The sequence below is a fragment of the Haemaphysalis longicornis genome, unplaced genomic scaffold, assembly GCF_048455015.1.
Source record: "Haemaphysalis longicornis isolate Haplotype H1 unplaced genomic scaffold, Haemaphysalis longicornis Haplotype H1 scaffold_3, whole genome shotgun sequence".
Lineage (NCBI taxonomy): Eukaryota > Metazoa > Arthropoda > Arachnida > Ixodida > Ixodidae > Haemaphysalis > Haemaphysalis longicornis.
The window spans coordinates 192123459-192137765 of NW_027526335.1; the positions used below are offsets into that span (position 1 = coordinate 192123459).

Below are 14307 nucleotides of genomic sequence, written 5' to 3' on the forward strand. Positions count from 1 at the left end.
AGCTCGTTCGGCAAGCTTATAAGCTCTGCCTAATTTTCGTTTGCTTTTGTCGCCCTCTGCCAATCACAGAGCTGGCTGGTATGACATCATAGGTTCTGTTGCAGAAAATGAGCGTGTGGGTCGCATGGCCACTCCATTTTTTTCCTAACTATGTTGCTTATTTGAGCGAAGTTTACGTTAAAAGCAGTGTCAGTATGATTCAAATGAGGCAATCTTTTGAATGAACCAAACTTGTGTTTTCTCTTCATGGCTCCTTTAATGACCAACAGTTATCTTGCCTTTGCATTACATGCCTTGCTAACACTTATTTCTTCTTCTTAATTTCTACTAATTAGTCCTTAACACGCGTTTGTTCCCTGACCCACTCCGCTCTCTTCTTGTCCGTTAATGTTACTCCTATCATCTTCCGTTCCATTGCTTGGTGAGTCGTCTTTTTAATAAGCCTCCAAGTTTCTGCCCCGTAGGTAAGTACTGGTAAGAAACTGTGGTACCCCACCACAAAACCACAGAAACCACATTAAACCACCGTTTAAGCACAGCAAAAACCAGACAAAGGATGTGACAGACAAGGACAGGCACTTGTTTTTGTCTGTCATATCCTTTGTCTTATTTTTGCTGTTTCTTAACGGTGGTTTAACAAGGAGTACCAACTAGCTCGTACCCATACGTTGTTAACTGAGTCATGGAAACCAGTGCACACAAAAACGCCGTTGTTATAACCAGTAGTTGCTATAACACGGTTGGGCAGAAAAAGTTTGTTTTAGCATTTAGGGGTTCTTACCCATTACTTAAAAAAATGGATGTAACTGTGCAGCCAATCACCCAGATTTAGCCATGAGTACGCCAACCGGTACCACAAGTCCCCTAGGAAAGACCACCATTAATCACATAGGAGGAAGCCTCCACATCAAATCCTTGACTTCTTCTTTCATGTTTCATGATTTGCAGATTGCATGTTACTAAAGTGGCGTTGTTTTCTATATTTTTTATACATTGGTAATGAACAGTAGCTTTATTTTTGTTGCTTCATTTTTCTTTATTTTAATCTGGACAGTGTTGAAGGGTCACCGCTGCCTCTCTTACTTTCTGGGCCAGCTGACAGCAGGAGATAAAAGGGGGAGTCAGGAGGTCTCTTCCTTCAGGGATAGCGTGGCTACATAAAAGGCACCAACTTTTTCTGAGTGCTGGACAGACAGAAGATGCCACAACTTATTTCATGCTTAAAAAGTCAATCTTGGTCACACACAATGCACCCACGATCTCTCACAGATCTCTGAATACTATACCTTTTGTAGGCTCGTACTGTCAGGCTCAATTGTTATAACCAATAATAAGCAAAATGGCCATTGTTATAAGTGGTTTATTTTACCATATAACGCAGCAAAAGTGATGGTGACACGACTTTTCATTGTTATATCCAATATATTGTTATAACCGGTATTGCTGTCAGTGGGTTGGACTGAATGCCAATGAGAGCAAGTGTGTATTTTTGCTTACAGCATTAGAGTGCGACAACTAGGGTTGCCACCTGCCCGGTTTTGGACCGGCCCGACCGGTTTTTTAAACAGCAGGCCGGTTGCCGGTCCATACTTAAAGGGACACTGAGGTGATATGTAAACATTGCGGGATTACAAGCGCAAATTGTAGTCCGGAGTCCCCAGGCCATGTTTCCACCACTCTAGGCGCGTTTACGCGATTTTATTTAGTAGAAAAACTAATTCGAAAATGCTGTCCTCCTCTCTTTACGCTCGCCCATTTTCTGTGGTGTTTCCGTGTGACGTCAGGAGGGGATGAGCTGGCTGCGCTACTGCACGGCTCCCCGGCCTTCAGACAGAGTCAGTCGGCCCAGCGTTTCGTCCGCCGGCCGCCGGCGGGTCGTCGCAATCAAGGAGGTTAAAAAAAATTGCTTGGTCGCAATTCGTTCGCTTAGTTGAAACGAACCCAGGACACGGTTGTGAATGGAAGAATGTGCCTTTCTTTACTTGAGTTGTTTGTACACTGTATCTAGCTCCAAGTCAAGGTCGCTTCACACAAGCACTGCACAAGCACACATGCGACGCTTCGCTGACTGGTACGCCAGTAGGAAAATATAAGGCCTCTTGAAGGCGGGAGAAGAGTCAGCGAAGTCAATATAGGTACTAAGGAAATAAAATCAACTGATATTTTTACCGTACAGCGTAAAACTAGGGCGCGGGAAGCACTTTTTTGCGCTGGGCGAACAAGCACAGCGGTCAGCAGCACGACTACGCATCTGCGAACGCTTTTCCGTCTACCGTGGAAACTCGGGCGACGCTTACTGCACGAGCGTAGTACAACAAATAGTCATCTAAGCTGCTTGAAATGCCAAAAGTAAATAAAAGTGTAAACCGGTTGTACAATATATACCCTATATTAGCCGACCTTCGCATCCCGCTCCGTGGCTCAGTGGTCTGGGGCGCTAGGTATGTCACCGCAAGTGTTTTGCAAGTCACGAGTTCGAATCCCCGCGGGTACGTGCTTTTTTTTTTTTGTACGTTAACTTTTTTTGTTTTCCGCCGGTGTTTTCTATATTGAGTTCACCTTTTTTTGGGCCGCAACGTTCATGGCTACACGAACTAGTTCACAAAACGCGCGCAGGCTGGCACTGGCGCGCTAGCGAGTTCTCGTTGGCGTGCTGTTGCCATAAGCACCGACTGCTTGCAGGCAGTGGGCACAGGCCAGAATGAACAGACCCTTGGCCTGGTGCGAACACGCTTTTTACGATACAGGCATGAGGGAGGCAAGCTCCAAATATAAGGGAAAAGCGCATGACATTTGGGTGTCTGCGGGTACGCGGAGGGCGTTCATGCACTGCGTAGGTCTCGGCTAGTGAATGCTACGACTACAAGCCGTCCTGGGAGGCTTATCTTGTGCATTTTACAGCCGACAACATGGCAGAAGCGCGGTATGATGATTACTGAGATATTGAGAATGCCCATCCAACAACGCCATTGGTTATGTTTTACAGAACCGAAACCGAAACCGAAACTTGTTTGATTGCTAACCTTGGGCATCGTCCAATCACGGCGCCCCTCCTCCCAACGTCACAGCCTTAGTTGGTGCGGCCGCCGCAAACCGCGCATGGTAGTTTTTCTTCTTTCGCGCTTTGTAAAATAATTACCGATTTGTCAACCGGATAAACGATGAAAAGTGTGCTAATTTGAGCCAGTCTACGCAGTGCAAGCAAAAACGGGAGCTTGACAAATTCACTTCAGTGTCCCTTTAAAACCGGCCGTCATTGGCCGGTTTTTTTGGCCCTCGTGCCGTGATTATGTCCGTTTTGGCGTTTTATAAGCGTCAATTCAACAACTAAGACGATAAATATGTGTCGACAACCTGAGCAAAGACGCGCGAGCAGAGAAAATACGCGGGCGAGTGCGCTGCCTGAGATGAAGGGGGACCTAAGATGCTGCCGCCGCGGTCAGAAATTGCGGTTACTTTTCAGCAAAGCACATACAGAGCAATAACCAAGCTCTCAATCACTTTCAGTACAAATGTTATGTTGATGTCTCTCTAAGAAAACACTAGAATAAATGGCGCCGCATGTCAAAATCGTGGCGTCTTTTTAAAACACAAAATAAATATTCTATATACCACGCCTCTCCCCTTTCTTCTCCCCCCCCCCCCCCCCTCCCCCAAAGGGCCGGTTTTTTTCTCGGGGAAAGGTGGCTACCCTAGCGACAACCAAGTATAGTGTGCTTGGTGTTCCCCGTAGATGCAGTAATGTTGTTCACCAAGCAAAAGTAGGTGTTGCAATGGGAGTGACAGCAAAAATATTTGTCAGGGTGACAAGAATGAGATGTGCAGCATTTGATCTGACTAAAGGGACCAAACCAACTTCACGCTCTCGCGGAGTGGCAGGTATGAGGATATCGACACAGCATGTTTTCCCACACCTTCACTCTGCTGTATGCACATGGGGTCATGGTTTTTCTTCTTTTGTACTTTGTCCCAGTACAGCTTCCGCTTAGTGCAGCCAAAGCCACATAGCATTGCAGCCAGTCAGGAGACCAGATGCGTCTACAGTACTGGCGCTGTCTTCATCAGTGCTGCAGAATACATCCCCTCAATGCACTGTTCACTCATGTCTTTCGCAAATTGCTGAAATAAAGAGCAGTGACCTTGAAAAACGTTGCCTCCGTTTTTTTTATTAAAAAGCAGTGCAGAAAACAGGGACCGTGACAGAGAAAGCAGACGCGCAAGCTTTGTATCTGCTCCACATCACGCAGCACTCATGTGCACCAGCTCATCCTTCCAAAATCCCTCTTTTTCATGCAGCTTCTTTAATTGAGATGTGTAGCAGACTATCGCAACGCCAACATTTAGCGCATCCTTTTCCATCAGGGTTGTACAGAGCCAGCCCCAGCTATAGGCCACAGGACATGCCTTGGTGCACTATACCCATCACACCGCCGTCCTTTCCAAACACCAGAACAGGGCAAAATGTGTTCATAGCGGTTGAGAAACCGGCGTCCTTGCCGCCTTCAACCATGCTCTCCTTGCTCTCTTGCTGCCAGTATCCAACAGAGCTTCACTGCTCCGTCTGTCGCAGTGCCTCCCCCCCCTTGTTCGTCTCCCACCTCGGCCTCTGCTATCAGTGTCTTTCACACTGCTCACCTTGCTCTCCTGCCACTTCTTTTCCTTCCTTTTTTTTAATCACTTCATGCCGCCGTTTGTTTACATTCTGCCAGCAGCCCATTTCCTTCACTGCTGGTTCACTTTGTTAGCAGATTCCCAGCACCTTTCTTTCCAGGGCTCATCTCAGGAAAGCCCCCAACAGCGCTGTTTTTTGCTCATTTGCAATTAGCGAAGAGCACACAGGGTTTGTTTTTACTGTTCCATGCTGAGCACAATGCTTGAAAACATAACGCTTGGTGATGGGATCAAAGTAAACCGAAGAGGCGAGAAGAAATGTGGCACTGCATTCACTGCTTTTGTGTGCACCCACAACATTTCCCTGCTCCAGTAAAACTCGTTTCAGCGATGGCATTCGCATCCTGTTTGCCATTTCACCATGCTTGGCCCTGTCGGCCTTCTCAAGCTTATATCGTGTGTGCATGGTGTGTGGCTTGCAGGATAGCACACAACAGTCCCAGAGAGTGTAAAATGTGCGAGCACTTTTTACTGCAAAGCAGTGTATGTCTAACCCCCCCCCCCCCCCCCCCCAGTTTTCATTCCAGTGTCATCAATTTACTCGGCGCCGCTCCGCGGCTACTCCTCACCACCGCTGTCACCTCTTTCACAACTATTTTCCCCCTCGCCTCCACTGATGCCCCTTTGGCAAACTGCGCAGTCGGCAGCTAACGCTGGTAGTGCGGTTATGAGATGATTGCAAAAAATAAACAGAAGCGCGGATGGGCGTAAAAAAATGCACTGACGATTACTACAGTCCCAAATGTGAAATTTTTGCGCAGCGCGAGCTGCAGTCTTCTCGGTCACGGTGCATTTCTGCTGCGTATCAGGAAGTGTTCGCGTGATCAGCAAACGTATGGCGGCGTGCGCTACTCGGCTGCTACCTCGCAGTGCGCCGCCGCCGCCTGCCAGTATGTTGGGAATCGTGCTTTAACCACCCGCGCAAATGTCACGTGGTTTGGATTAGCATGGCACAAGGGAGCAGCAGGCATGTTGTTACATATCGTGTTTGAACCTCCCGCGCGAACGTCACGTGGTTTGGGTTAGCGGAGAATGGAACAGCGGCTCGGGAAAGTGTCAGGGGGAGGGAACTTCTTGGTGGTGACACATGAAACATGTGTGAGAGAAAGGCAGTGAGAGAGATGATGCTGTAGCCGCACGTGTCGTACTCCACTTCACCCTTCGCTAGACGCTCCTCTCCGTTTTCTTTCTTTCGTCGCTGCTTCATTCGCTCACTCGGGTACGCGGACATAAGCAGACGCTGCTCCCGCGAACCCCAGGTAACGGCTGCCAAAGGGCTGCCCCCTGAAACGACCGAAACCCGCCGTCGCCGTTTCCACTCATATTCACTTCGCTAAGTAGCTGCGAATCCCTCCCGGTAGAAGAAACTTCCCCAGTTGGAACGTCGGCTTGAGCCCATATTTCTTTTTCAGCTTGGAAGGCCTTCCTGAGCAACATTTTCGCCGGGGTCTTTCACGCCTATGTATGCGCCATGACCGGTTGCCGTTTTATGCGTGTACGGTTTGCGGGTAGAAAAGGGGGGGCTTGCATGTACAGCTTGGCTTCATGCCGCACCTGATGAAATACCGGTTGCGCTGGTATTAGATGTCGAAATAACACAGCGCAGTGCCGTTAGTCCTTGTCAATCGAGTGGTTCGGGAGTGGGTTGATGTGTTACACCGACATCTTACACACACAGTAAGATGAATACGAGGGGGAAGGAAAACGGGCAGCCGCATGTTTGTACGCGAGAATCGAGCTCAAGGGCTTCCAGGTTTCAAATCGTTATGGGACGGATGCATGTCGTTCGTTTGGAGGAAGAAGAGCAAGAATCGAAGCGTTTGCTCGAACACAAGCAGGAATGAGTGCAAAAACAATGGTAAGCTGCTGGCACCACCGTTACCGCCTCAAGTTAAGCTCGTGGAGTAGCGCCGAATCCCTCCCAGATGAACAGAAAGTTTCTCTTCGAACAACGGCATGAGCTGATATCACTTCTTCACAGGGCTTTCAGGCGATTTTTTCGACGGCGTCTGTCACTTCTAAGCACGCGCACATGGCCGGTTCCCGGTTTATGCGCGTGCAGGATCGTATCGAGAATAGGCACAGGGAGGAGGGGAGGCGTGCATGCGCAGCTATAGGTTTCATGCCTGTACTGATGGATGACATGTCCGTTGTGCTGGTGCGAGATTTAAATGCGGACGTTAAACAGCCCAATGGGACCTGTCCGGAGTCCTTAGTGGTAGAGCGGATTGGGTTTGTTCAGATTACAGACGCAAAATCAGTATCATAATTTATGGACGTAAAAAATGCCATGTAACTCCAATCGGTTGGCTGAGATGTGAAATGACGTAATTCTTTAGTTATTATGACAGTTACAGCAACAGTCTGAACCCGGCCTTACACAAACAGTCAGATGCTTACGACGCGGGAGGGACACAGGCAGTTCCATGTTTATCAGCAAGAACAAATCTTGGATCCGTCAGAGATTCGTTCAGCTAATTGGCTAGGAAATGTGCTCCATTGCAAATTACGATAAACGTGTTTTGTTTCGTGCACTCTGTGGATTGCATCCAGCTTTGCAGGTCATCCTTTTTCACAGAGTGGAAGGGCACTAATTTTTTTTCTGGGAATTTCAGAAGGCAGTACCTGCTCACATCGCTATCATGGAGTGCTCTGATCATACGACAGCCCGGTCATAAATTTTCGCGCAGCCCTGAAAAATTTGTATAATTGGGGTCCACACTGTGTAACACAAAGTTTCAATTGGCTGGAGATGGAGACAGAAAATTGTTGACAAGTGCACGAGTAACGTCTCCAGCATAGGTAAACAAAACTGTACTCAGAAAAATGCCGTTGCCAACATAAAACTACTTTACAGAACAAGGCAGTGCAAACATTTCCAGCCGTTCACACTTCCGTACCTGAAAACACTTACATTAATGAAGTATCGATTGAAGGTTGGAGAAATTAACAAAACTAATGCCGATCAAGCATTGTGCAACAATATTCATCGCATTCGTGAGTACCTGCACGCTCACAGCACCCCTAACTAATTTTTTTTTTCTTCTTGCGAGCAAAGCTCAGGCCACCCTGTGTTTTTGCTGCTTACATGGCATTGGTCGTGTGGAGCCGAGACAAAACTTAATTAGGCTTAAGGTGTGCTCAGTGACCAACTCTGTCCCAAGCCCCACCCGAGAGTTGCCCGACCACGGGGGCGTGCGTAGAATGGGCACGTGTGTACTGACCGGTAGACCTTGAAGCTTGAGCGGAAGTCGAGCATGAGGAAGGGAAACACCAGGTAGGCGACCGCGAGGCGGGTGGCCAGGCAGGTGAGCAGGTCGTACACCCTCTGCCACTGCTTGCTCCGCTGGAATAGCGGCCGCACGCTGCGCCGAACCTGCGCACACGCACCAGAGGTCGGCCATGCAAAGATAAAGCCATTACTCAAAACGCTGGGACCACTCCTTCTTCGTGCTGTCGTCGTCGGAAAGGAAGCAAGCATTTCGTGATTGCCTGCCTCAAGGCTCCTCTATTAATCCTTCCTGATGACAGTGACTCTACCTATGCCAGTTAGTGGCGGCAGCAATTGATGGATACGTTGAGCCCACAGGTAGCAACAATGGCACCACAGTGCTTGGCAGCTAAGACTGGTTGAGAGCTTAGCAGCTCATTACTAGGAAAAGAAAAAGAAAAGAAAGTGTCGAGATCTTGATTAAATATGACGCAAAAATGGCTTGATAAGTTACAACGGTGCTGCAAATGCCACCTTGACACAGCCCCAACCTTCGTAAACCTACGCAAAGCCAGTCAGACAGTGCACCATCACTAGAGCTTCCATTGACCATCAGACCTGGTGTATTTGCAGCACTGTTGAAACTTATCAGCACGTGTAGAAATTACAAACTGGAAAAGCTTGAGTGATGATGTGAAAGAACACGTATGCGGTGTGATGCATGTTTTAAAGCTCACTGAGCCCCAAGAAGCTGTTGTGTGTACTCTATTCTTCTATCAATAGGACAGACGTGGCCGTGTCTGTATGAGAGATTAAGGGAGCACTGTCGTCTCATTGCAACTGTGACTTGTTGCAAGCCACAGACAACTTGGCCCATCACTTCAAGACATTGGCAAAGACAATCCCAAAGCCCAGAAACACAATAAAAAAATTTAAAGCATACAGCAGAATGACAGCTGCTGATGGCCAGTGTATGAGCAAGTCGAGTGTTACGCTGTCGAAAAGGGAGATAGAATTCATCATGACCGCCTGATAACGATAAAAAAGGTGCACTGGTGGAGTGCAAATTTGATTGCGAGTGTGTTAACTGCATAGAGCTAACACACTGATTTTTTTTTACTGCATCGCTTGAATGCTAACATGCACGTTAGCGTTCAAAGGATATGATCAATGGAACTAGTGGCCCCACCACAATCGCCCAGTCATGTTTCATGGCGGTGGCTCAGGTCGCTACCGCCATTTGCATGAACAAGATTCTGTGACATCATAAAGAAATCACTGGACAGTGGTGGAGTGTTGTCATTGCTTCATATGTTTCCCTTAATATCTCCATTGTTTGTTTGAATTTTCTGACAGAATTGGTATCACTGTTCTTGGGACACAGCAGTCTTCTTTGTGAACCACATTTGTATTTTGTCTTCACGTCCCCTTTAACTCATGTCTTGTGCAGTGTTTGGTAGCACTTACCATATTTATTCGAATATAAGGTGAGGTTTTTTTTCCGAAATCCGTAGTCTCAAAGTCATACCCCCCTTATATCCGAAGCTCGAAGTCTACATGGCAATTTTTTTTACTCTCCAAACTGCAACCTCACCTTACAATCGAATAAATAGGGTACTTTGTTTGGTAGCACTACCAAATGCAATTACTTCCGCTCTACGGTGCCATAAAATGCCGGTGCAAGTCGGCAAGCGAACAAACTGGGACACTGCACGCATACCGAGCGGGCGCCCAGGGTGAAGAGGGTGCCGCTGCCGAAGGTGAGGTAGTAGCCCGGGTAGAAGCCGTGCCACATGGCCGACAGCACGAAGGTGAGCAGGGTGCGGTGGCGGGGCACCCGCTCGTACGACACCGTGCGCAGCCACGTCTGCGTCGACTTGTTCCACGCTATCAGCAGCTCCCGCAGGCTCGTCGACGTCTGCGCCATGCACGTGTGCGTGCGCAGCCACGACCACAAGGTTAGTCCACATCTCTCGCCGTTTTTGTAAAGCGAGCATTTAGCACCCCTTACTACAAAGAAAGATGACAGTAAAAATACCACCGTGCTATGGTGTAAGGAAAAAGCCACAAATCGGCCAAAAAAAGAAAAGAGATTAGTTGCTGACTTTGAACCGAAGCACAGTTGTATCACGTCATTATTGCATTATTTTCACGATTAATTTCTGAAAGGTTCTTCAGTGAGCTGAAGTTATGGTATTGTATACGGTTAGCAAATTGCAGGTAAATGTTTGCCTCGCGTTTAATACAACATGAAAGGATCTTGGTTCCACTAAGTTCCAGTCGGTCGTCATTGTACTTTAACGTCGGACGTCAACGAATCATGCCAAATTCCTGAAGATTTCTATAACATTCTTCAAAATAAATTCATTTTGAACAACAAATTCATTCTTCAAAATAAAAATTCGCTGCATGCAAAATATCGTCCTTATAAATTCCCACTTGCTTTTGGCTGCGCATGGGCTCAAATCTGGGTCTGCTTTGACGAGACAAAAAAAACCATTTCAGGTAGTGTAAAAACAAAAGAACACTAAAAATGCTTAAAACCGTGCTAAATCCACACAAGAAAGGATGCCACCTTCATTGATTTCAACACAGCATGGAAAGTGCAACGGAATATTTTTTTCCTCGAAGGCTGTGAATATCGAGAGCACTAAAACAATCGACTCGGAAGGGGCACGGTATTACCTCGATGGTGACGATGTCCACGTTGCTGATCAGATTCCAGCGTGCTTTGCCATCGTTCGTGTAGCCGTTGAAGCCGAAGCCAGCGGCGTTACAGACGGCTTCACCTGCAAAGGTCAAGAAGAGGGAGGCCTCCTTGCCGTTATGCCCCAAAACAGCAAGCACAACATGCCACCATCTCAGTCCAGTGAATTTTTAATGCATTTGAAGGGACAGTGTACATGCCAATGGCACCTACTGACTCACAGGTAGATTAGACCTGTATGGGAGCAGAGAAGCTGGTATCTTACAAGTCTCTTGTGGGAGCTTCTGCTATGTTTTGCGATTGCAGAGATAACTAGAGTTGTGTAATTGCGTTTACTCCCGTGGAGCCATGTTATCGTGATCATCATAGCAGCCATGTTGGGCTGCCTGCATATGACGCATTCCCGCACAGTTATGCCGTGATCTTAACCGTGGTTACAAACAGTAACACAATGCAGTCCAATGAAGCTACAAAGTCCTAGTATCACAGGAGAGCAACCCACGATTTGATAAGCGTCTACAATGAAGTGCTGTTGCATGCTTTTGTGAATACGAGTGCAAACGAGAAAAATTATAGGCAATCAATCCGGTTGATACCGTGGGGTCCGCACTATCAGTATGATTCTGGTTACGTGACAGATCTGTGTTAAACTGAATTCCCTTCATCTGCTGTCCCTTTCCACTTCCACCAACCACACGCTTTTGCAGTTAACTTGGGGACCACACAATCGAAATACAAACTCAAATAGGGATTATAGGCATGCAAAGCAAGCTATTTGCACTTGAAATTCAGAGCATACATTCTTTTTATAGCAAATAGAGTGGTTGGTGAATGATGTAATAAAAACATGCCCGCATCTGCACCGCATAAAGATCTACCACTGGCCCCTGCTGCGAAACCCCGCCATTGTGCAGATTTTTTCCGTGACAACACCAGCTGACTGACACAAGTGCCACTGCCACTTGTTAATCGAGCCATACCCAATGTTTCACTGAGGGATTATTTTGAGCCGTAGCAAAATACGGTATGCACAGGCTTATCAGAAGTAAACAGAACACAGAAATGGGGACCAAGAGGCAACCAACAGACGTGTTTTGGGAATTCGTTTGCACTGCGCCGCTTAGCCCACTGACCCATCAGGTATGTTTTAGTTGCGGTTCTGCTGGCACGCCAGACTAAGCACAACAGTTTCCAGAAGGCAATGGATACACTTCTCCTCGAAAATATCAGGGGAGACTAAATTCGCCGCTGTTGAGATCGACGAAGCTACGCAAATGCTAATACTTGCCAGTCCATGCTCACTCATCATGAGGAATGAGGTCAGAATATCTGCACGCGTGGTACTGACAGCTCGGTGTTCAGCCATGGTGGCTCATCATTTTTCAGTCCACCCTTGCATGCAGAAACTCCAGCAGATCGTTTAGCATCATTGATTGTTTAGTTGGTCTTAAATCGCCACATTCAATCTCAAGCACCTGGCCGAGTGCTGCACTGTCCGCGCATATAAGAATCAATCACGATGGGTGAACTAAAAATTACTAGCATTTTTAAATGACAGAGGCCTCAGTTCCGCTCCTTGCTGGATTTAGCCGATCGAATGTTACACGGAGTCAACTTACCAACCCTCTGTTTTCGATACCACCTAAATATACATCACTGCTATGCAGCCGGACAACAAGCTATGCAGTGGGATAATTAAGATTTCACGGTTAATTGCTGAATTGATCAGTGAGTATGTCTGCTGCTGAACAAGTGCTGAGGGTATTATATAACACCAAATATTTCAAATAAAACAAAGTTGTAAAACAAAGCATAACAAAGTTGTACAACAAAGCATAAAACAAAGTTGTATGCTGGCTTCATGGCCCCTTTCAGCAACATATTATACATCGAAGAATATTACCGTGCTTACCGCATTTTTGCGCGCATAACCTGCCCCTGCATATAACCCGCACCCCCACTTTCCGTCGACAAACAAAAAAAGTATATCCTCGCGTGTTCCCCGCATATTTTATACATGAAAGGCTGGACCAGAGCTACTATGCAAGCAACATTACACATTTGTTTATGCGTAAGAACTTACCTAGCTGACTACGCAACTAGATGACTTGCCGCTTACATCTTGTCAGGTTGATATATTGTCGAGCTGTCCGTGCAAAATATGCACTGTCAATGGGATAACAGTGGCTTAGTCGCCATTACTGATGTAGGGGCATCACGGCACAACGCGAATTGCGGTGAAGCTGCACCGAAGGAAGTACCTCGCATATAATCCGCACCTCTACTTCACCCCTGAAATTTCGCATTTTTTGGTGCGGGTTATACGCGCAAAAATACGGTACTTCTTAGCCTCCGCTCTTACTTTTCATCAAAAGTTGTCGAGCGCCCAGAAAGGAGTGAATAGGAGAGACAGACGCATAACTTCTCGAAGAAACCCAGAGCAGAGAGAGATTCTCTTAACGATTCAGCGGATGTTCCGCCGGAGATGTGCCGGATGTCTCGGAGGATCACCTTTGCACTAGTACCTAAAGTCCAGGCGTGGTAATACCGGTGCCGGTGCAGCGAGGTGGCCCAGATGATGTACAGCAGCTGCCACAACCTGCTTCGCTTCTGCAAGAACTCGTCCTCTGGAAGGGACAACACGCATCGTCAATGGGGGTGGTGTTACCAGAGCGGTCCAGTGGATAAACAAAGCAGTGGGTTGAATCACGCCTGAAGTCAGGAGTGCTGAGAAACTTTGCTGTTACGCATGCACATACAGTCAAACGCCTGATTAACGAAGCATGATGGACCGCAATATTAGTTCGTTAAACAGGTCACTTTGTTATATGCATTGTGCACTTCGCAGACCCTCTATAAAGGAGATAAGCATACTGAGAGAAAAAATGATCACATTTAAACTGCAATAGGTGAAAAAAAGTAAAAAATTCTCGCCTGCACAGTAGTAAAACGTACTGATTGCGCAACCACCGCTGACCTGATGCCGTCGAGGTTTACACTGCGCTGCGGTGCGAGGTCACGGAATGACAAGATATAGTATATCCGCAGTGCGTCAAATGCTGCTACCACTTCGCAGGTAGTCATAAAAATAACACTTCGCTCTTCTGCAAGCTCTTCACCATTGGTCGCCTGATAATTTATGGCATCCTTTTTCTCTATGATGGCCTCCACGATGCGGTCCACCATCAGGTGAGAGCAAACTAGGACCTGGTCGTTTACCAAGATGTAATCAATGGCTGCCACAATTGCACTGCAACACGCACTGTACGTGTTTATCGATTCGTGCAGCTCCGTGGCAAAACCGGTTGACTCACGGCTGTCGGCATGCCAATCAGCTGCCCGTGACGATGTGCGCAGCTAGACGTTTTTGTTATCAAACAATTTTGCGACTACGGACGCACGAATTCCTTCGTTAAACAGGCTAATTCACTTTAGTGGCGTTCACTATACACAGGAAACATAGGAATCTGGCCAGGCTGTATGTTATGCTTCGTTGTACAGGCTACTTTGTAGCAGAAGCGTTTGTTGTAGCGGCGTTTGACTGTAAACATAAAACTCATAAATTCCATGGCAGTGGTGGCTGTTTTCTGCTGGAGGCAGGAACAAAACATTCGTGTGTACCGAATTTCAGCAGAAGTTGAAGAATATCAAGCGGGGAAACTGAATCTACAGCTCACAGTGCACTATTTGGGGCCATTAAAGGACCCAAGGAAGCAGC

The 14307-nt window shown here is 47.1% G+C and overlaps 1 protein-coding gene across 1 annotated transcript in view; it reads right to left on the reverse strand.

Moving 5' to 3' along the window:
• Nucleotides 1-14307, reverse strand: part of Oys (lysophospholipid acyltransferase 6) — a 77721-nt gene that overhangs the window by 5832 nt on the left and 57582 nt on the right. Inside the window, exons 9-12 of the mRNA XM_077704973.1 lie at nt 13115-13216; nt 10568-10671; nt 9603-9800; nt 7896-8047 (exon numbers count right to left, since the gene is read on the reverse strand). Coding sequence (XP_077561099.1) covers nt 7896-8047; nt 9603-9800; nt 10568-10671; nt 13115-13216 — 556 coding nt within the window. The remainder of the gene's footprint in view (nt 1-7895; nt 8048-9602; nt 9801-10567; nt 10672-13114; nt 13217-14307) is intronic.